Source organism: Vipera berus, assembly GCF_964194415.1.
Source record: "Vipera berus genome assembly, chromosome: 2".
NCBI lineage: Eukaryota > Metazoa > Chordata > Lepidosauria > Squamata > Viperidae > Vipera > Vipera berus.
Genome location: NC_138203.1, coordinates 18,657,163 through 18,680,641, shown reverse-complemented (window position 1 = coordinate 18,680,641; position 23,479 = coordinate 18,657,163). Strand labels below are relative to the sequence as shown.

Below are 23,479 nucleotides of genomic sequence, written 5' to 3'. Positions count from 1 at the left end.
GGAGATCAAATCAACAGCCCAACTACCAACCCGAGCTACTGAAATTGAAACACATCTCAATCTTGGGTAGTTTATGCATAGAAGACAACTATAAATTTGTATCATTTAAAAAAAAAAGATTAGCCACAGTTTAAGACCTAAAGAAATAAAGGAAACTGCTTCTTCTTCTTTCTTTTTTCTTTTTCTTTTCTTTTCTTTTCTTTTTTTGCAATTTCACTTGACAAGGAAAGGGAAGGGAAATCAGGAAAGGTGAATGGCTCTTTTATATAACAAGAAACTATGGTATACTATAGTTTAAAATATATTTACCTTATATATAACTAGAAACTACATAATCATTTCATTCCAAGGCCATCATTGCAGTTATTTCACAGAAGCATTTTCTCTCCCTTTAAAACGAACAGTTCAGGCAGATGTCAAAATAATTATTTATAGTTATTTATAGCTATATAAATAGGGATATAGAGTGCAGCACAGGAAAACTGTCACTGAAAACAAGCTTTTTAAATTAAGCCTTGAACAAATTATTTACCTTTTATTTGGTGTAAAAGTCGTTCTTATATAAAAATTGAAATCCACACCTGCAAATTAGTTGCCTGGCTACCTCCTGCCTGGCTTCAATGCCCTCATTTAGCAGGATTGTCTTTGATGGCCACATATTCTAACATGTGACTGGATCTGAGTCTTAACTAGGGCCCTATTCCATGAGATTTTTTAAAAAATAGGATACCTTTGCTTTAAATCAGTGTTTCCTACTCTCAACAACTTTAAGACAGCGTGGACTTCAACTCCCAGCATTTCCCAGTCCACATGTTTAAATTATTCGGCAGTTCTAATCCCTTCCCCAAAAGGGGTATCAAAAGGGGTCTCAAGCTGGCGGCCCGTGGGCTGGATGCCTCATGCTCAGGCCACGCCCACCCCAGCTGCGCAACGGTAAAAATGCCACAATGTATCACGATACGCCACATGACGCAATCGAGTTTGACACCCGTGGGTTAGATTACCATAGCCAGAGTTTATTGACTTTACTCTCTTAGATCTCTGGGAGTTGTCATCTCAATAAATCAGAAAAGAATCAGGCTGAGCAAAGCTGCTCTAATCAATTTACTGCCTCCAGATGAAAAGAAAGGAAATATTTTTCAAAGCTGTTTCAACTATGAGGAGATAATGCAGGTACCATTCATTTGGTGTAGCCAAAAGGATTGAAAAGTCTGTCTTCTCCTGACTTTTTCTGCACACCCTGTTTTGTAAAATAGTAAAACAGAAAACATCTAGGAAAGTCCATGTAACTGAGCATCAGATGAACATCTCAAACAATGTGCTACTTTTGGAGAAAGGTAACTCAACCCCAAAGATTTAGTGATAAGAGTGCTCAGTTAAAGGGCCACAAAAACTGGGTAATTTATTCTGACCTTGCTTCAATTTTTGAATATTATTTGATCCCATAATTCAAGAAATTTCCACTAAAAATTTTTTCTACATTCCTTCAACTCTGGCCTCACTGGTTGCTGTCGCAAAGTTTGTAAGACTTCAATAAACATTCACTCACCCAAGGTTCATTAGGTATATTTGTGTGGTTGAGAAGTTCAAAGAGCCAAAGTCCCCAAAATAAGTTCTAGGCAGTAAATGGAGTGAATCAAGACCATTTTGTACTACAACAAAAACAATTAATTATTATTTGGAAAATTTTTGGAAAGACGGCCAAGTAAACCATCAAATCTCGTATAAAAGCAAACTTAAATTCTATTACATTCTATCCATTTTCCTTTTAAAGGTTCTTAAAATAGGCAGTCTTGTGCCTTGCAGATATTTGGGGTAAAACTCCTAGAATTCCTTTGCCATTGATCAAAATAAATGCAGTTAAAAATAAGTGGAAGCCACATCTATCTGGTTGACGGGAAATGCTTGGGCAAGTACCATAGAGAGAAAGAGACAGGTTTTCATAGAAACACGTGTTTAAGGAAGAGACTGATTTTAGAAAAAACTTTGTTCCTGGCTATTCTAACTAACACACTTTTCTATGATGCGTGCAAGACCTAATGTTTCACCATCATCATCATTATTATTTGTCCTCTTTATTCTTTTCATCCTCTTCTGAAATATATCTAGTTCAATATTTATGAGACTGGACAGGTAAAAGGCCATTGTGTATAATGTCTTTTCAAATATCTGGCAGTAGGCCATCTAGGGAAATGTTCACTCTAAGTCAGAGTTGCACAGTTAATTATGTAATAATTTTCCTTCAAACAAAATAAAAGAGGAAGAAAATACATGCTTGAATAAATAGTTTGGTTTTTATAAGTTGTTTTGGTTAAATTGGTGTCACCAACATTACTGCATATACTTCCCCTCTTTGATTGCAAAACACATTATTTATTTATTTATCTATTTTATTTATTAAATTTTTATACCGCCCTTCTCCCGAGGGACTCAGGGCGGTGTACAGGGCAATAAATATTAAAAAACAAAATATAAAAGTTAAAAAACAATTAAATATCATGCCCAATATATACAATAATTAAAACCATATTTAAACCCCAACCCCAAACCCATCAAACCAGGCCAGATTGCTCAAATAAATAGGTTTTTAGATCCCGCCGGAAGGAGCGAAGGTTGGGGGCCATCCGTAGCTCACCCGGCAAGCGGTTCCACAGGTCTGGCGCGCCCACAGAGAACGCTCTCCCCCTGGGGGCCACCAGTCGACATTCTTTGATCGGAGGCACCCGATTTTTAATTATCAGAAACATTATTCATGGGGTAGCATCTTCATTATATTTCATGCTTGTCATAAGTTACGAACCAAAATTATTCCAATTTGATAACAGAATTTAAAATGTGCATTAATAAAACAGCTAAAAAAACTGTTAGTGGTAATAATAATAATAAAAATAAGTTGGAAGGGACCTTGGAGGTCATCTAGTCCAACCCCCTGCTCAGGCAGGAAACCCTATACCATATCAGGCAAATGGCTGTCCAGTCTCTTGGAGCATTCACCACCTCTGGAGGCAGGTTGTTCCACTGGTTAATTGTTCTAAATGTCAGGAAGTTTCTCCTTAGTTCTAGGTTGCTTCTCTCCTTGACTACAACTCTCTTACAGTAAGTGCATAATGCTAATGCCACGGAAAGTGTTTTTTCCCACTGCAAATCTGTTGTTTTGGTTGAAAAGAATCTTTTTTTATTAACATTATTAAACAACATATGTCTATCACAGGTCCTTATCAAAGACTCGATAAATGTTTGCTTTCCTCTGTTCCTATTCCTCTGTTCCTTTGGCAAAAGCTAATTCACTATCTCTTTGTTAATCTGTATGAATAAGTTATTCAAAAAATGAAAGTACTGATTTTGTGTTCTCACAGTATTCTGAAAAAGATAGTTATTCACTGAACTATTTTCTCATTGGTCCTATACCCCTTTACATAATGGTCCATTACCACTAGCTTCTCTTCTGTGAAGAAATGGGTAGCCACAAGGTTTGAAATGAGAAAATGTCCCTTTATGATCTAGTGATTATCTGAATATTGTAGCCAGATCCAGTTTTTCTTCAGTCGCTTCTAATATTTTGTGACTCAGTGGTATCATTTTGCTATCAATAATGCTTCTTGAGTTCTTGAAGACTCACGTTTCTATCTTCATTGGTGGTATCCAGTCACCTTGTCTTCTGATGGTCTCTTTTTCAATTGCCTTAGATTTTTCTAAGCATTAGAATCTTCTCTAATTACTCTTGCTGTCACATTGTTTTCCCCAAATATTCAAATTTTAGTGTGTCTACTGAGCATTGAGGTTTTACTTTATCAAGTGTTGGATGAGTTGTGTTTCCTGTACTCCAGAATATTTTCAATAATTTTCTCCAGCAATTCAGAAGCATCAATTATCTTTTGTTCAGCCTTTCTGATGATCTGGCTTTCATTGTTATATGTCACATGCGAAAATCACAGTCTCAACAATATTTACCTTTGTTGATAGGGATTGTCTCTTTACTAATATTTGTCTAGATCTGCCATAGGCTTTTTCTCAAGTAGCAGACATCTCTTTATTTCATAACTGCAGTTGCTTTCCTTGTAAATTTTTGCAAAGAAAATAATATCTTTCATAACCTCAACTTATTTTCCATCTCTTGAATTTGATTGGCTTTACTTGTTAATACAATCTTAGGGATTTTAGGGATTTTATCATTGTTAGGGATAAGACTCTAGAAATAGTGCAGAGAATAGCAGCAAAAATGATTAGAGAACTGGAGGCTAAAACATATGAAGAATTGGGTATGTTTAGTTTAATAAAAAGAAGGACTGGGTGTGGGGGGGACATGATAGCAGTGTTCCAATATCTAAGGGCTGCCTATTCTCCAAAGCACCTGAAGGCAGGACAAGAAGCAATGGATGGAAGCTAATCAAGGAGAGAAGCAACCTAGAACTAAGGAGAAATTTCCTGAGTGGTTAGAACAATTAATCAGTGGAACAACTTGCCTCCAAAATTGTGAGTGCTCCAACATGAAGTTTTTAAGAAAAGAATGGACAACCATTTGTCTGAAATGGTATAGGTTTTTTTGGTTGAGCAGGTGATTGGACTAGAAGACATCCAAGATCCCTTCCAACTCTGTTATTCGGTTCTATATTTTTTTTTTACTATTCAGCCATCTCCACTATTATCTTTCACCGTCAACAGAAGGTGACACAATATAACTGCATTCCTTTCCTATTTTTTAAACATTTAGTTATGTCATATTTCTTTCTAACAGTTATTTCCTGATCATAAGACAATCTTTAATTGGCAGATGAGGTAGCCCGGGTACACTACTCTTTTTAAGGGATATTTATAAAATTTTGTTGTGGTCACTGTAGTCAAAAGCCATTCTATACTTAGTAACATCCTTGCCTTTTCCATTATCCACGGGATGCACATCTGTCTTCTGAATCCACTATATCTAGCAAGTCTTATTTCAATATTGTTGAAATCTAGATTGCAACATCTTGCTAGCTTGTAAGATGTGGATTTATTATTATTATTGTTGTTGTTTGTTGTTGTATTATGCTAATTTGACCACTTTTTACACTGCCCCTTTTTTATTCTGGAATATAAACTGTGGTTATATTTCTCCTAATCCTATGACCATTGGTGTGTTTTCTATGCCTGTTTACAAACTATATGTAGAACTTTACCAGATTTGGTAGCTGTAATTAACCATTGCAAAATTACAATGGCAATTGTAGTATGTTACAATCGTTACAATGCAGTAACAAGTGCATCATGAAAATCTGCGGCTTTATATTTTAGTCTTCAGAGCAATTTTTGTAAATCAAATTTAAACTGCTTTATAAGCCTCTTATTCACCATATTGATGATTTTTATTCATTAGTGTTATACTACTAGAAAGAAGCATTTCTGCTTTAAACTAGCATCCTGGCAAGTGCTAAGCACATTGGTTTGTGCTTAAATTGTAAGCCGCCCTGAGTCTTCAGAGAAGGGCGGGATATAAATGGGATTAAAATAAAAAATAAATAAAATAAATAAATGTTTTACATTTAATTATATAACAGCATTCAAGCAAGAAGTATTTTTAACCATAATTTATTGCCATTTTAAGAAAATTGGATAATGTTCCTTGCTTGTTTATGCTTAATCGTCTTCTTGCCAAGCGTTTCTCTTACTCTCCAAATCCTTAAAGCAAAATTTTAGGCATCTATGCTTATAAATAAGTTCCAATAAAACTTAGTTTTCATTTTTCCATTATTTACACAGAAATACGAGTCACTGGATTTAGTAGAACTTATTTCCTACTAAGTATGTAGTACTACAATTGTATTTTGAAGTACTGTATGTCAATGTCCAAACATGACCCTTTAATTATGTTAAAGGTTGGGTTTCATCTTTCTTCTCTATCTATGAATAAAATAATGAGAGATCCAAGGCAAATGTATCCTGTAAATTATTATTTATCTCATAGTTCTTCACAAAGAATTATGGGAATTGTTATTAGATAAGGTTCTAAGAATTTATTATTTGCCTGACTTCAGATGTTCTAATGCAAAATACACACACACACCATCAGCAACCTATTGGGGTCACTCCAGGACAAAAAAAAAACTCCAGGCTTTTATGGGAGCACTTAAGGAATGGTAGAAGATGTGCATAAACCAAAATTAACTTTAACTTTTGAGCTTCTAACCATGGTTTACAGATTACACAGTGTGCTAAGTAATTGCCAGAGACCCAGACCAGAGACATCTGCTATTTTCTGAAAATTAAAACTAAAAGCCTACCTTGAAATATAGAATAATTCATTCTGTAGCCTATAGTCTAAATCATTAACTCTGTAGCCTAGATTTGTCCTTCACTCTGTGCTTTTGACTATGTTGGATGTTAAACAAGAGTCATCTGGGTAGCTTTACAACATTTACTCATTTGTGTACAACAGGGTTGGAAGGGACCTTGGAGTCTTCTAGTCCAACCCCCTTCCCAAGGCAGGATTCCTCATGCCATCTCAGACAAATAGTTGTCCAGTCTTTTCTTGAAAACCTCCAAGTGATGGAACACCCAGAACTCTAGGACACAAGCTGTTCCACTGGTTAGTAGTTCTCACTGTCACGAAATTCCCCCTTATTTCCAGGTTGCATCTCCTTTTGACGAGCTTCCACCAATTACTTCTTGTCCTATCCTCAGATGCTATGGAGAATAAATGGACACCTTCTTCCCTATGGCAGTCTTTCAAATTAACAGCTAATGGAACTAAATATGTTTAGCTTAAAAAAAGCAGTCTTTCAAATATAGAAAGACTGTTATCATGTCTCCCCCAGTCTTTTTTTATAAGCTAAACATATTTAGTTCCATTAGCTGTTAATAAGATCAGCCTCCAGTCCCCTTATAATCTGTTGCTCTTCTCTGCACTCTTTCTAGGGCCTCAGCATCTTTTTTGTATTGTGACCAGAACTGGACACAATACTCCAAATGTGGTCTCACCAATGCGGTATAAAGCAGTAGTATTACTTCCCTTGATCTTGATACTATCCCTCTGTTGATGCAATTCAGGGTTGTGTTGGCTTATACAACCTGACTGGGTTTCCTCAAAGATCCATATCACAATAGCATCAAGTGAATCATCTGTATTCCTACAGATCAAATCTGGTAGCCCAGTTAGTTGTTGTTGTTAGTTGCAAAGTCATGTCCGACCCATCGCGACCCCATGGACAACATTCCTCCAGGCCTTCCTGTCCTCTACCATCTTCTGGAGTCCATTTAAGCTCACGCCTACTGCTTCAGTGACTCCATCCAGCCACCTCATTCTCTGTCATCCCCTTCTTCTATTGCCCTCAATCTTTCCCAGCATTAGGCTCTTCTCCGGTGAGTCCTTCCTTCTCATTAGGTAGCCAAAGTATTTGAGTTTCAACTTAAGGATCTGACCTTCTAAAGAGCAGTCAGGGTTGATCTCCTCTAGGACTGACCGGTTTGATCGCCTTGCAGTCCAAGGGACTCACAGGAGTCTTCTCCAGCACCATAGTTCAAAGGCCTCAATTCTTTGGCGCTCAGCCTTTCTTATGGTCCAACTTTCACAGCCATACATTGCAACTGGGAAGACCATAGCCTTGACTATACATACTTTTGTTGGCAGGTTTGCCTTTTGGTACTGTCCATGGGGTTTTCATGGCAAAGATACTGGAGTGGGTTGCCATTTCCTTCTCCAATGGATCACGTTTTGTCAGAACTCTCTGCTATGACCTGTCTATCTTGGGTGGCCCTGCATGGCATAGCTCATAGCTTCATTGAATTACGCAAGCCGCTTCACCACGACAAGGCAGTAATCCACAAAGGAGAGCCCAGTTAGTACCAAACCATAATTTCTCAATTGCAGGATAAAATGTTTATTCTATTTGAAGATACTGCAATATTGAACAGCAAAAAAAATGAATTTAAAATCAATTTTTGCTGAAAAACAAGATGATAAAAATTGGGGGATATTTTTTCAAACAAAACTGGAGAATACTTTCATTTGGCAAGCGGGTAACTGTTGGTAACATTTGGTATTCTAATAAGCTTATGCAGCCGAAAAGGAAGTTTACCCCTGAGCACAATTTCTGGTTTTCTGAAAGAAAATAGTCCTGCTTAATCATTTCCATAAAAACTTATATATTTTATCTGATTCTCATTTAAGAGAAATTAGGATTATTTTGACATAAGAGGAAAACAAACTGTAGAAAATAAATAATTGGCCATGTGATTTTTGAGTCTGCTGCAGCATTCTTTAGGCATAATGCTTTCTGAAACTAGTTTACTTGAAAACACTCCAAGTAAATAAATATTTTGGATAGCTGCACAATTCCTTAGGAAAGCCATAGAATTGCAGGCAGGTCCAGTGTGTTGGCCCTCAGAAGAAAATCTCATAGACTTCTTTTCCTGCAAATATTTTCCATCAGAATAATGTAGATCGAATCTTTATTCTAGTTCTTTGTGAACTTATTTGTTTTGATTCATTAGATTTATATTGGAGCTTTTATTCAGGAGCTCACGGTGGCAAGCCTAAGGCTCCCTCCTATTTTTCCTATCAACCACAACTGGTGTGAAAGGTTGAGTTAAGAGAGTAATCAGCTCAAAGCCACAGGTGAATTTCTGTGTGCCTGAAGATGGATTATTTTCTGTATGTCCCCCACTTCCCAGCACTTGGCTTTCATTACATCACATGTTACCACCATTTGCATAATTTTCTACTTCCTAGCAGAGCTCAAGTGCACTCCAGGAAGAGAATCTCTGAAACAATTGGACACCCCTTACTTTTCCAAATGTTGGACTGCAGCTTCCATTTCCTTTCATCCCCAAGTTGAACAGAACTGGCAGCATCTGAAGACTGACAAGCAATCTACCTACCTCTGTCCTACATATTAAAAGTGTATTTTTCAGTGCTAAAGTTACTTCTTTACATTTTTGAAATTAGATGAGTGCCCACAGGTTACCTGTTCCTCCCCTTTTTAACATAAAAAATATATTAAGGTTCAGCCTGAAGACGATTTTGAAAATTCTTGCAGCATATAGCTGGCCTGGCTGGCCTGAAAAAGATCTAAGCAAGGTTCTTGATGGCACATTTATGGAAATGCAGGAAGAAATCCCTGAGCTATAGTCTAGACTGGAACAGGTAAAGCAAAAAGACAGTAAATCATTAGTCAATTGATTTGTTATCACTTTATTATGAATGCCCTATAGAGAGAGAAGTGATTGCAGAGTGTATTTGGTTGGACCCCTGTAGTGTGCTGGTACTACATTGATCAGTGTGAGTACTATGTCTTATGTCTCGAGTTACAAAAAAAAATGACTGACTTGGATTTGTTTTGTTTTCAGGAATGAGAAGCCATGGTTCTTCAGTTGCCTCCTTGCAAATGTTTGTGTTTTGTGTGTCCTTTCTCTGATAAATGTGCCCAGTTTCCTACCAGTTGTCATTGCTTCCTGCCAATGAACAAAGACTGGAGAAGTTGCATCAGATTTATTTCGGTGAGCATAGTGGTTGGGATGTATTTTCCAAAATGTGTTGTTTATTAAAGAAACAAAAATCAATCCAAGCATGCTTTACCAATTTCTAATGGCCCCAGTTTTATTTTCTGCCAATACTAGATTGCAAATTGGTTGTGTTGTTCCATAAAACAAGATTGAAATTATTAAGAATTGTGGTTACCTCTTCTACCTGAATAGACATCCGTTGACAATGAAGATGTCTTGACAGTGGCTAGCTTCCTCCTTTTAGGATCAACCACCAACAAGCATTCAAAAATTACTCTGCAGACTAGCATTGATAGAGCATCCAGGAAGACCGTTGAAAAGTTATTCAAATGTCATGATGAGTCCATATCTACAAAGATCAGAATCATGCAATCAATGATATTTCATATGAGACTTTATGGAAATGAAAGTTGGATTTTTGAAGTAAGATAGGAAGAGGATTGATGCTCTTGAAAATTGGTGTTGGGGAAGACTCCTGAGAATACCATAGGCAGCCAAGAAAACAAACAAAGGAATCATCAAGCAAATCAATCCAGTTCTCACTTGAAGCACAAAGGACCAGGCTCATCATATAGCACAGTGATGGCGAACCTTTTAGAGACCGAGTGCCCAAACTGCAAACCAAAACCCACTTATTTATCGTCGGGTGCCGGGTGGGCATGGCCCATTGGGTGGGTGTGGCCCAATGGGTGAGCGTGGCCCATTGGGTGGACATAGCTGTGGTGGTAACATCAGACTGGGTGGGACTAAAAAGTTCAATCAATCAATTCCAGCTTTGCGAGATCTTTTTTTTCCCCGCAAGAAGTTGAAATTGATTGATTGAACCTTTTTTTTTTTGCACACGGTGGTGGCGGCCTAAAGCGAAAAGGTTTTATAAAACCCAGCTGAAGGCCTAAGACTGGGGCGATGGCATGCATGCCCACAGAGAGGTCTCTGCATGCCACCTGTGGTATGCATGCCATAGATTCGCCACCATGGATGTAGCACATCATAGGCAGACCTCTCTGGCAGAGGCTCTAATGCTGGAAAGGTGGGAGGAAAGAGAGGAAGAAAATTACCAGCGACAAGATGGACAGACTTAGTTACAGTGGTGATGGGGACACCATTGGAGTAACTGAAGGACCAGGTTGGGGACAAATAGTCATGGAGAAAATAGTATCTATGAGGTCTCTAGCAGTTAATAATGACTTGATGGCAAGGAATCAGTCATTGAGTCTAACTGAATAGACTTTCTATTTGCTTGAATTCTAAACATCCAAATAAAGTTTAATAAAGGGAGCCATCAAGAGCCAGTGATATTCTAATAACTGAGTAAGATGAGGCAAAGCTTGCGCTATCCAGAGGCATCCTCAAGGAGAATTAGAAAAGTCAAGATGCTAGCTACAACCATGTGGTTGAAATCCTAGTTTTTATATGTCATGAGACATACTGACTTTAATGTGAAGGAACAAGAGAATGGCTAGACTTATACATTGTGATTCATCAGCTTTTAGTTAAGTGTACAGTATGGATCTACTGTAATATGAAAATTTTATTGAATGGTTTAATCTAATGTGTGACTCTAGTTCATACTGGCTTATTCAACAGGTCATATTTAAGTATTTTAAAGCTTATATAATATCTAATCCAGGACAATGACAAAAAAGAACTGACAATCTCTGGGAAGGAATAAAAGAGGATTAGCTGGAAGTAGGAGAATGGAGGGCTTTATTCCTTTTTAAATGGGATATATTTTAAATCAAGAAAGTGACTTAAAAGAAGTTGAGGCACATTAAAAAATAAAATTACTATTTAAAATATTGAAAGGTGGGACAGAAACAATGTTGGAAAATTTCTAGTAAAATGTTCAGGAACATGTAAGCAAATTTGAAAGCAAAGAAGTAATTAGCAACTGGAAACACAAGTCTCTAAGTGCTCAGGTAAAAGAAAAACAATTTGGGAAAGTGTGCTTTTAAAATATAATTACAGAGTGAAAGTCAGTGTTGGAAACCTAATATGAACATAAATATAATCACTAGACCTCTCTGCTCCTGTGTATTTCTGTTGTCAGATTAGCCTCCTTCTTATTAAAGCAATTTAAATGGAAAAATATTTTCTTGCAAAAACATTTTATTTGTTCTCACCATAAAAAAATGCTGAAATAAAGCTGTTGCATGCATTCGCCTACACCAGAACCAAACAGCCTAGTTTGCAATACAATACAATGTGTGTGTGTGTGTGTGTGTGTGTGTGTGTGTCCCTTGCTATAATACAGTAATTGGATGCAGCAATTGAGATCAGCCCAGTTTTACAGCTGCTTTGAGAAATTCCAGTCTATTTGCTGTGTAAAGAAAGCGAGAATCTTTTGAAAAAGAAGTGCATGCTAATGTAGAGAAGACTAAGAGTAAACACAAATTTCTGAAGGCCCCCATCTTCAGAGGTTGGAGCAGAATCGATTTCTGTTGCTCTGTATGTTGGGGCTAAAATGCACGTGTCTACTGTCTTTCATATTCCTACAATGGACATGATGTAGATCCACAAAATACATCTTTTTTTTGTTGTTTTCAGACTCCCACTAAAGTGTTTTTTTACATCACACATACTTCTACTCTAATTAGAATCAGTTGCAGATGTGCTTTTAGCATCTTCAACAATCCTATGTTCATACCTTTAATGTGTTTTTCCCTACTCAAATGAAGGAGTTTGCATTTGTCTCTGCTGGAATTCCTTTTGCTCCAACTTATCCAGCTCCTTCTGTATCATGATAATGCCTGCTAAGATGTTTGTTTCCTCACAATACACAGATTTGATAAACGTATCTTCTAACTCCACATATTATTTATGAATAAGTTCAGCAGCACATGGTTTGTAGTAGACTGCTTGACAGTGCCCTCAAATGGGATATGGAACTAGTGAAAAAAACTCAGTGGTTATGATTGTTCAATCAACTCTGTGTCTAGCTAATGGTAGAGAGTCCAGCCCACATCATACCACTTTTCCTACTGAAATCCCATTGAAAACTTTGTCAAATGCTTAATCAATCCTTTAAATTATCTGAAAAGAATACTTTAAAAGATGTGCCATGAAATGTGCATCATAAACAATTATGTCTTATCTCATTTCCCAGTGAATCCCAATTTCTTCCTGGAGGTGAAAGTGGTCAGAGGCATGAAGCTGTGGCAATCAATACTAGAAGCATTTGTTCTGTTCCCGTATCTCAATATATGGCTTGTTGATGGTGAGTGCTCAGTCTTTCTTGCCATTATTATAATTTTGAAATTATTTAATATACATGATACCTAATTCTACCGTTAATAGTTCCTAATATTTAACTTGTTTTTCTAGCATTCAGTTGGTATCTTCCCACCTTAAAGCCTGCATATCTGCCACCCCACTGAAGAAAACTCAGTCTGTTCCATAGAAACTATAACTGAGATATCAACCCCTACCCATGGCCTATTTCTCAACCGTGGTAGTGTCAGGATGGTTGGACTTCAACTCCCAGAATTTCTCAACCAGCTATACTTACTGGGGAGTTCTGGGAGTTGAAGTCCATACATTTTAACGTTGCCAAGATTGAGAAACACTAATCATCTCAGAGACCATGCTCTGGATACTGTCTTATGCAGAAATGCAATAAGTACTACTTTAGATCACACTTCTTGATGCCATCTCCTTACTTCTGGAATATCCTAACACAATAAGGCATTCCTTACATTATTTTTTTTTCTAATGTCAAAATATTTTAATTCTGGTATTTTTAACATGTTAATATGTTAATTTACGGTACAGTTTAGATACAAGTATTTCATAGAACCTTTTAAACTCTTCTGCCAACTGTTGTTTTCACTGCTTTTATATTGTATTTTTATTTGTTACTATATTTCATGCAGAAAGTAATGAAATATAGTAATCTAATGGCAGAAAGTGAAGAAGAACTAAAGAGCCTCTTGTTGCGAGTGAAGAAGGAGAGTGCAAAACTTGGGTTGAAACTCAACATTAAGAAAACCAAGATCATGGCATCTGGCCCTCTCAATTCCTGGCAAATAGATGGGGAAGAAATGGAGGTAGTGACAGATTTTATTTTCCTGGGCTCCAAGATCACTGCAGATGGGGGCTGTAGCCAAGAAATTAAAAGACGCTTGCTCCTCGGAAGGAAAGCCATGGCAAATCTAGACAGCACACTAAAAAGCAGAGACATCACCCTGTCAACAAAAGTGCGTATAGTCAAGGCTATGGTCTTCCCAGTTGCAATGTATGGCAGTGAAAGTTGGACCATAAGAAAGGCTGAGCGCCAAAGAATTGAGGCCTTTGAACTATGGTGCTGGAGAAGACTCCTGCGAGTCCCTTGGACTGCAAGGCGATCAAACCGGTCAGTCCTAGAGGAGATCAATCCTGACTGCTCTTTAGAAGGCCAGATCCTGAAGCTAAAACTCAAATACTTTGGCCACCTAATGAGAAGAAAGGACTCACTGGAGAAGAGCCTAATGCTGGGAAAGATCGAGGGCAATAGAAGAAGGGGACGACAGAGAATGAGGTGGCTGGATGGAGTCACTGAAGCAGTAGGCGTGAGCTTAAATGGACTCCAGAAGATGGTAGAGGACAGGAAGGCCTGGAGGAATGTTGTCCATAGGGTCGCGATGGGTCGGACACGACTTCGCAGCTAACAACAACAACATATTTCATGCTGTGCTTTCAATGTTGTTCTAATATGGTTATATAGCTTTGAAGCATCAAAATACTCAAGTTGCATTAATTAAAAAAGTGTCTAGACCATGTTTCCCCAAAGTTGGTTCGAGGGGCTGGATGTGGCATCCATCATTTCTGACTTTTGGTCATACCATTCTTAGCCATGATTAGATGCCCAGTAATGTCCATGTTTTAAGCAGTGGTCTTCTACTGTTTTCCTTTTTTTCAAACATTATTTGCTTTGGGCATAGCACTAAGAACAGAAGGAGCAACAATAAACACTAAATAAACATTAGCCCCCTTCCTTTGGGTATCTACATGAATTGGGACTAGAAAAAAATTCACTGTCATCAATAAAAAGATGGGAAACAGGGCCATTGAATCGTCTTGATTGTGTTTTCTTCCAAATCATGGAACTGAAATGATAATTATAGACACCAAGAGTTTGGATACAGATCTCATTTAAACAAAACACCATAGAAAAAGTGAGAAATTTAAACTGTTACTAGTAATCTCACTGGATTATCATAAACTATTAGCAAAAATTATCTATACAGGGCTTTTCAACCAGTGCTACGGGTACCACCTGTGGTACATTGGCACCTGGCCAGTGGTACGTGACCATCCTAGAAAAGTGGTAGCGGGGGAGGGGAGTGAGCTGAACAGGTGGCAGCACCGCACAAGCCTGGGCAAGAGATGGCTGGAGCTGCAGAGCTGTCAGGGCTCAGCAGAAGTACCAGGATTAGCACCAGGCTCTAGCTGGAGCTCAGCACTGATCCTGGTGCTTCTGCTGAGCCCAGAAGAAGTACTGATCAGCTGAAAAGTTGCAGCATCTCCAGGGTCTTGTGATTTACATTCAGATGCTTGGCAGCTGATTCATATTTATGATGGTCACAGTGTCCCAGGGTCATGTGAAGTGACCAAAACCTGCTGCAACCACCCCGCAGATGGGGGGGAATAAAAAGCAAACCCCCCACCCCCGCTGCCAATCCTCAACAGAAATGCTCACAACAATGAGGAAAAGCACCGCCAGGTGGGCAGGCAAGTGTTTTGCTTGGCTGTGGCTTGGGGGGCACTTTTTTCAGTGCCATTGTAACTTCGAACAGTCACGAAGTGGTTGTAAGTCGAGGACTACCTGTACTTCATCACCTTTCATCAAGTTTTTGACACCTTGCTAGGCAACTGGTGGTACTCGGATGTTGCCATATCCTAAAAGTGGTACAATGGGTGAAAAGGTTGAAAAGCCCTGATCTATAAAACAATAAAACAGGCCTAACTTTAAATGTTTTTAAAATGTTTAAATGTAAATTTCCTTCATATCTTTAGCTTACTTTGTACATGCATACATATGTACAATTCAGCTATTGGCATAACAGTTAATAAACAGCAGATAAACTTTGTGAGGAAAAGAAATGTTAGCTAAATGTAGCATATGTTCCAAAACTAAAGGCTTCTTGCATGAGTCCCCTATTTGATTGGGAAGCCATGCTGTGTTGAGAGATGGTGATTTATTGTCCAGCACATCTGAAAAGCATCTGATTAAGGAAAGCTTAAACTTTAGAAAACAGAAATCTGGCAAAATACTAAAGTGAGACAAGAAAATACTCTTTATTTGTTGTTGTATAACCAGAGAAGCCAGGCAGCTGGAAAAAATAGCCTTGGCAACTGCAATAAGGATTTGGCATTTGTTCTTCTAATGTCTGCTGGTTCATCTGTTATATCATAACAGCCTACCCAGAAAGCACCAGCTGTGCTTTTTTACACTGAATATTCTAATTTATCACAACAAAGTTGTGCTTCACCTTCTCTTTCTTTGCCAGAGCTTGAAATATACATTGCTGAAACTTTGGTTTGTGTCATATATGCCACATTTATAGACTGCCAAATTAGCCAGGGTAGCTTTAAAATATTTGGTGATTGGCATGCTTTTGTCCTGTTAGCCATTTCATCTGAAGTTTCACAAGATATTGGTTTAGCCTCACAGACTGGAAAGCTTATCTGGGTTAAGGTTATATTAACTCTAGTAGATTTATCTCAAAATTCTAATAATCCCAGTTGACTCACAGAAAGGCAATGTACAAAAAGGAGAGAAAGAAAGTCAGAAGACAAAAACGAGCCAGTTCCATGTAAGGTCTTTGCAGCTAGGAGTTCTAAGATAAAAGCCACAGAATCATTCATAGACTGGCTTTGTTCCAGTGATATTACAAATTTGAGAATTGGCTTCTTTCATCAGGATACTGCCAAGTAGCTTTATCAGACCAGCTGTTTCTTGACAGAGCCAAGCTCTCCTACATACTTCTGTTTTTCTGATGCTGTGTCTTCAGACATGAATATTCTCAAAGGCTAACTTGAGAAGGCTCTTAGTCTGGATCAGATAAAGGCTGAGCAGATAACAGCAGTCAAAGGAAGAAATGTAAACCAACAATTGGTCTGGGAAAGAAAGCTTGCCTGGGTGGTTTCACCTTGAATAGGAATACACAGAAGAGTAGTTAAAATCCAGTCCAAAGTTCAGACAGCCAAGTCAGATTTGTCAGCCAGTTTCATAAGCAGGGTACATGCAAATCACCAGGCAATCAAACAATTGTTTCCAACAGAGAAACCTGGATGCGGGCTGCCATTAAATCAGGTTTCCCCCTTGCTTGGCAGGGAGCCTCATTGAACATCTTCGCTCCGGTCTCAGCTTTACTTGCCAAGTATCATATCATCTGATTGCTTCAGCTGTTCAGATGGTGCCCGTATTTGATCAGCCTCAGGTGATTTCTGGCTTGATGCCTCCTGGCACTAACATTCCACTGGTATAGCTGGAGCAGCTTCTTCAAAGTCAGAGTCTGAGGCAGGGGTCTCCAAACTTGGCAACTGGCTGAGCAATTCTGGGAGTTGAAGTCCACAAGTCCTAAAGTTGCCAAGTTTGAAGACCCCTGGTCTGAGGCCATGGCCATGATTAAGTCCGGTTCTTTAACAGCTGTAAGACTTGAGGCTAGTGAGGCAGAAACCTTGTAAATGCCTATTCCAAAAGTGTATTATATGGTAATATCTGTTTGTTACTTGCAACATATATGCATATTATTGACTAAAATGTAGGTGATATCTTTGTTCCTTGATTTCATCTTTACCAAATCTTGGTTTTAACTGTGTTTTTTCCCCTTAAGTATTGAGTTTGAAACTCCATAGCTTTATTATAGTTTTAATACTCATTTATATTTGTATTTTAGCAGTGTGATATGGATTTCTGTATGATGTTATTAGTTTTTTGGGAGATAAAATCAAGGTAAAAATAAACTATTATGAACACTGTGGCAAAGAAGGAAATTCAAATCCATATTCTAGGCTTGCAACCACTGTGCTAACAATAAGTGATTTAATTATTCCAATTCTCCAGGACAATCTCCTCCTGGGAAACCTAGAAGAGTAAGCTTTTTGCGCATCGAGAAATATTAATGCCATCTGTTTCCTTGGATGATTTTCATAGTACTCTAAGACATCCAAAATCATTCTTAAGTTGTTTTTTATCTGTCTTTTAGGTAAAAAGCCATTTTGATCTGTATGTATGAATTCAGTCAGGAATTTCTTAATTTTTTCTGCCATTATCAAAGCAAAAATTTTATAGTCCACATTTAATAATGATATTGGTCTATAGTTTTTTATATGTGTAAGATCAGCAAGAAACTAATGGGGAAGATAGTTGGAGTGCCTGGCAGTAAGATAGAAATTATAACTAAAGTATTTTTTGAAAACTGCAAAGGAGCAAAATTTATACTTTACATTAATCTTTTCTGGGTAAATTATCAAAGAGTCACCAATTACAGTAATCCTCAACTTATCACTACAATTGAGCCCAAAATTTATGTTGTTAAATGAAAAATTTATTGAGTGAGTTTTGTCCCATTTTATGGCTTTCCTTGCCACATTTGTTAAGAGAATCGCCGCAGTTGTTAAATTAGTCACACGGTTGTTAAGTGAATCTGGTTTTCCCATTGACTTTGCTTGTCAGAAGGTCTCAAAAGGAGCTCACATGACTCTGGGACACTGCAACCGTCATAAACATGAGTCAGTTGTCAAGTATCCAAAGGTGACCATGAGGATGCTACAACGGCCGTAAGTGTGAAAAATGATCGTGTCACTTTTTTTTAGTACAATTGTAACTTCAAACAGTCACTAAACAAACTTGTAAGTTGAGGACTACTTGTAATTTTTTTAAACTCCCAAGTAGCTTAAATTTTTCATATACAAGGGTGTGTCCTTATCCTTAAACTTCATTGATCTTCACAAGAAGGTAGAATAGGTAGGAAGACTTGCATACTCCCAAGGCATCATTACTCTGGTGTTAATGCAGGATAGTCTTCAACTTATGACTACAATTGGGACCAGAATTTCCATTGCCAAGCAAGATGGTTGTTAAGTGAGTTGTACTCAATTTTACAACGTTTTTGCCACAGTCGTTAAGAGAATCACTGCTCTTGTTAAATTAATCACATGGTGTTGAAGTGAATCTGGCTTCTCCCATTGACTTTGCTTGTCAGGAGCTGATTGGTAAGCTCACAAATAGTGATCACATGATCCTGCGTTCTGCAACTATCGTAAGTAGATACCACTTGCCAAGGGCCCAAATTTTGATCACATTACTGTAGGAATGCTGCAATGGTTATAAGTGGGAGGATTGGTCATAAGTCACTTTTTTCAGTGCTGTTGTACCTTTGAATGACTGCTAATTGAATGGTTGCAAGTGAAGGGCTAACTATATGATGCACATGGGCCCTATTTTTTACAGGCCAGCCTCCAGGGAAGCCAATCTTCACAAGATGCCGCTCTCCCGAAAAAGAAACCTTTACTTGCTGGTGGAAGCCAGGCTCTGAAGGAAGTCTCCCAAGAAATTATACACTGCTCTATAACAGAGAAAGGTAAATATTATAAATCATCTTCTAAATTAGAGGTGGGGAACTGTGGCCCCTTTATGACCGACTTTATGGCTGAATCAGGAATTCTGGGAGTTGAAGTCCAAAAGTCATAAAAGGGCCATCGTTCTCCACCCTTGCTCTACTGCAACACTCTCTACATGGGGCTGCCCTTGAGGACCACTCGGAGGCTTCAGCTGGTGCAGAATGCGGCCGCGCGAGTTGTGATGGGGGTTTCCCGATACTCCCATGTAACACCTCTACTCTGTGAGCTGCATTGGCTTCCGGTTGCCCTCCGGGTGAGATTCAAGGTGCTGGTGATGACCTATAAAGCCCTACATGGCTTGGGTCCAGGATATCTGAGGGAACACCTGCTGCCGGCATCAAGTTCCCTTCGTCCAGTGCGCTCCCACAGGGAGGGTCTTCTCAGGGTGCCACCGGTAAGAGATTGCCGGTGGACGACACCCAGGGATAGGTCCTTCTCAGTGGGGGCGCCTGCCCTTTGGAACCAGCTGCCAGTGGAGCTGAGGACTGCCCCCGACCTCCGTTCATTCCGCTGGGACCTGAAGACCTGGCTCTTCGAGCTCTCTGGCCCAGGCTGAGGATTAATTTTATTTCAACTGGGGTTTTATTTATACAGGGACAAATATACTTTTTTTAAACTTGTTTTTAACTTTTGTATCTTGGTTTTTAATTACCCTGTAAACCGCCCTGAGTCCTTCAGGAAAGGGCGGTATATAAATGTAATAAAATAAATAAATAAATAAATAAATAAATAAATAAATAAATAAATAAATAAATAAATGGATTGTTACATAATTTTGTTACATATTTAGAAAAGTTGGCTCTTAGCTTTCCCCATAGGACGACTTACTAATTTGGTAAACAATACCAATAAGCTCAGCAGTCTGATTGATGTGATTCCCTTTTTTTCTACTTGTGTTTTTCAGAGATAAAAAATACTACGAATGCCCGGACTACACAACAGCGGGGCCCAACTCCTGTTACTTTGATAAAAAGCACACATCGCTTTGGACGACCTATAATTTTACTTTAAAGGCGATGAATGAGATGGGGAGTAGTGTGGCAGACCCTTATTATGTGGATGTAGCTAATATAGGTATGAGGTACAAATTCTTCTGAATGGGAAAGCTGGCAGAATGTTCAAAAGAGCCTGAGAACCCATCCACATCTTATTGTATGCCATATCGATCACTATCTATAAATGGCAGTCAGCCAAAGGTAGCTTTGTTAAGCATCTAACCGATTAAAATAAGTGATGTTAAGTCCCAGTGGTGCTTTTTTAAAAGGCAAATGGACTTTCTTTGTTTTTCCTTAAAGACATTTTGCTTCTTGGATGAGAAGTGAAATGTCTTCAAGGAAAAACAAAGGAAGTCCAGTTGCCTTTTGAAAAAGCACCTTTGGGACAACTATGACCCAGGTTGATGACTGAGAATCTCCATAGACATTAAGTGATGTTAAGACAACATCCAGACTGGTGAGTCACATTGTGCAAGGAGTAGATTCTCTGTGTAAAAGAAAGCCTGGACTTGCAACCAACCACATCATCCTGGCTCATCAATGCATTGCTAGCGTTTCTTTATTCTCTCGCTTCTTCCTTTTGGGGAACCCATTATTCACAAACTGGAGCTGAGTTGCATCAGCAACAAAAAGTGACAGAGAAGTGAAGTCCCTCGCTTGGGGAAAGAGGAAGTGATCAGAAAGCAGTTCCTTTTGCTGCCTCTTGATGGACACTGTCATCTTGCATCTGCTGATTCTTTAAATGAAAGCAGGTAATTAGCCTTGGGAGACTTCTTTCTCTACCAGGAAGAGTGAAAGGAGACAGTAAGACAACAAGAAGCATTTCTTTCTTTCTTTCTTTCTTTCTTTCTTTCTTTCTTAAGATCTTAATATACAAGTAGCCAGAAAAGCTCCCTGTGTGTTCTGTCACAATAGTATAGAAAAGAGGGAAGCTCAAGTCTTAATGTTCAAGGGATGCCTCCATTTTCATCCATGAATTGTAAATCCCTGATCCTTCATTTTTTCAGTTCAGCCAGATCCTCCAGAAAATCTTTCCCTAGAATTTGAGAAAAAAGTATATGGACAATATGTGTTGATGACTTGGAATCCGCCTTCTCTGGGTGATGTCAAATCTGGCTGGCTAACTCTGGAGTATGACTTACACATAAAGCCTGAAGAAGGACAAGAGTGGGAAGTAAGTGTTTTCATTCTTGGTGGCCAAACCTTCTGCATGCTTTTAGGTCACAAAAAACCATGGTCAATATAACAACTAATAATTGCCATACTTCATGCTATATATTGAATAATAAACCATAAAAACAGTGTGTCTTCAGAACTTTGGGATTGAGCAAGCATTGAAAATACTTCCTTATTTATCAATATGCTTGTATATGTAACGCAAAAAATTGCTGCAGTTCATAGTATATCCTAAAATAGTACACTCTGATGCATGTGTACAAGTATTTTTACTGTGCACTTCTCTAGTCCCATTCATACAGTAAATATAGTCCTTACTTAATCATTGCGGTGAGATGGGCAGCAAACTAATTTAATAAACAAAGAAACAATAGTAATTGGGGCCAGAATTTCTGTAGCTAAGAGATAAAGCACAACATCACATGACCACACAGGTTAGTAACAGACATTTTGACACTTCCAGTTGCCATCATTGAGATTCCATGCCATTGTTAAGTGCAAGTTCACAGGGTCACTGTTTACGATCTCCTGCTAGCTTCTCCATTAATTTTGCTTGTCAAAATAACTAACATACAAGCAGACCATACTTAGCAACTGCCTTGTTTAGCTACCATTTGCAGTTACATGGCTGATGAAAAAGTAACTTTTTGACCTCGCATTTTCAATTTTTGCAGCTCTGTAATGGGAAGGAAAGCTGAAGTAAGTAGCTTTAGCACAGTTGTGGTTTCACTTAGTGACTACTTCGTTTAACAGCCTAGTTGCCAGTCCCAATTGTGCTCAGTAAACCAGGGCTACTTGTACTTTGTTGTTGCATTTTTTTAAACAAAAGAAGCTTTTTCTATGTTTTATATAGAAGCTCTTTCATGTATATTCTTACATTTCCAGAAAATATTTGTTGGGCAAAGGACGTCTTATAAGATGTTCAGTGTGAATCCAGGAGAAAGATACGTTGCCCAGGTTCGATGCAGATCAGATCATGGTATCTGGAGCAACTGGAGCCCTAAAAGTTATATTAAACTCCAAAAAGGTGAGGTAAACCTTTTCCTGGCCTTGTACTGGCCTTAGGCTTATAAAGCCAGGAACAAGTTCAGTTTAGCTTAAGGCTTTTCCCCACAGTAAAATTAAATACCATCGTCCACTTCTTGAGCTAGCAGAAAACTATATTGGCATAAAACAGTGTAGTTCTCTATAATGCCATGGGTATGGTGGCATCCTTGATTCTTGTTCAGAGGGCCTACTGAGGACAGGAATGGGTGGAGTTCCTTGGGTGTCTCTTCTTCCTCTCTTCAGCAGGTTGCATAAACAACGGCAGAGTATACAACCTTTTCTCATGCTTTTGCCAACCTGGAGCCAGTCTGTCTAACCATGTTCAGTTTGTATTGTTACTTCCTGACCTGTATATAAGTTTTTCAGTGAGGGCATTGAGATGTTCTGGAATTCTCATTTTCCAAGAACTTTCCATAGCTTCATAAGGATCAACATCATCAAAGGTCTTTGTAGAATTAATGAAGCACATTCTGACTTCCTTTTTGATATTTGGCTTTCTCATATATTGGCAGTTATATTTCTATTCTTCAACCTTTCTAAAGTCATCTTGAACATTTAGCATATCTTTTGCTAGCAGGTGAAATAAAGATTATTGTAAAGAAATTTGCACACACTGTTTTTTATGTATAATATATATTATTAATTTTTTAACATGGTCACCTTAATATTCGGTAAACTGTGTTGTCTGGGTTTACATTTAAAAAACATTCGCTAACAATTGGTTTCTATGATCTATAATTCACATAATAGTTTTACTTGATTTCCTCTTCTTCCCATAATGTTCTTTCTCTTTTACCAACCTTAAGTTAATACAATTCTTATTGTTTTGGAAGATAACAATTGAATATAATTTTTTTCTAATATTTCCGCAAATAATAATCACATCAATATAATATTTCTTTTCTATCTAGTCATTCTGGTTGCCTCATCATAGATCCTGTTTACAGTTCTTGTTTACATTTGTTTTTCCCACAATATTCAAGACATTTTTACTGGTTAAGATTTTCTCAAAGTTAAATTTGATTCTATTTTTTCTCATGTAAACCATCCCATAACTTTTACCTTACTTAAGGAATAAATGACTAAAAAAAGAGAAAAAAAGATAGTATATTACTGAAAGTCCATGTTTCCCTAAGCTAATACATATTATTTCAAAAAAAATTCCATTCTTTTTTACC

The 23,479-nt window shown here is 38.0% G+C and overlaps 1 protein-coding gene across 4 annotated transcripts in view; it reads left to right on the top strand.

Annotated features, from left to right (window-relative positions):
* The window catches only part of PRLR (prolactin receptor), an 85,739-nt gene that overhangs the window by 51,944 nt on the left and 10,316 nt on the right, over positions 1-23,479 (top strand). For all 4 annotated transcript variants that reach the window (XM_081319342.1, XM_081319343.1, XM_081319340.1 and 1 more), the window contains 6 exons: positions 9,322-9,471; positions 12,584-12,694; positions 18,914-19,043; positions 19,988-20,157; positions 21,086-21,252; positions 22,140-22,281. In XM_081319342.1, the coding sequence (XP_081175468.1) occupies positions 9,393-9,471; positions 12,584-12,694; positions 18,914-19,043; positions 19,988-20,157; positions 21,086-21,252; positions 22,140-22,281 (799 nt within the window). In that variant the 5' untranslated portion in view covers positions 9,322-9,392. The remainder of the gene's footprint in view (positions 1-9,321; positions 9,472-12,583; positions 12,695-18,913; positions 19,044-19,987; positions 20,158-21,085; positions 21,253-22,139; positions 22,282-23,479) is intronic.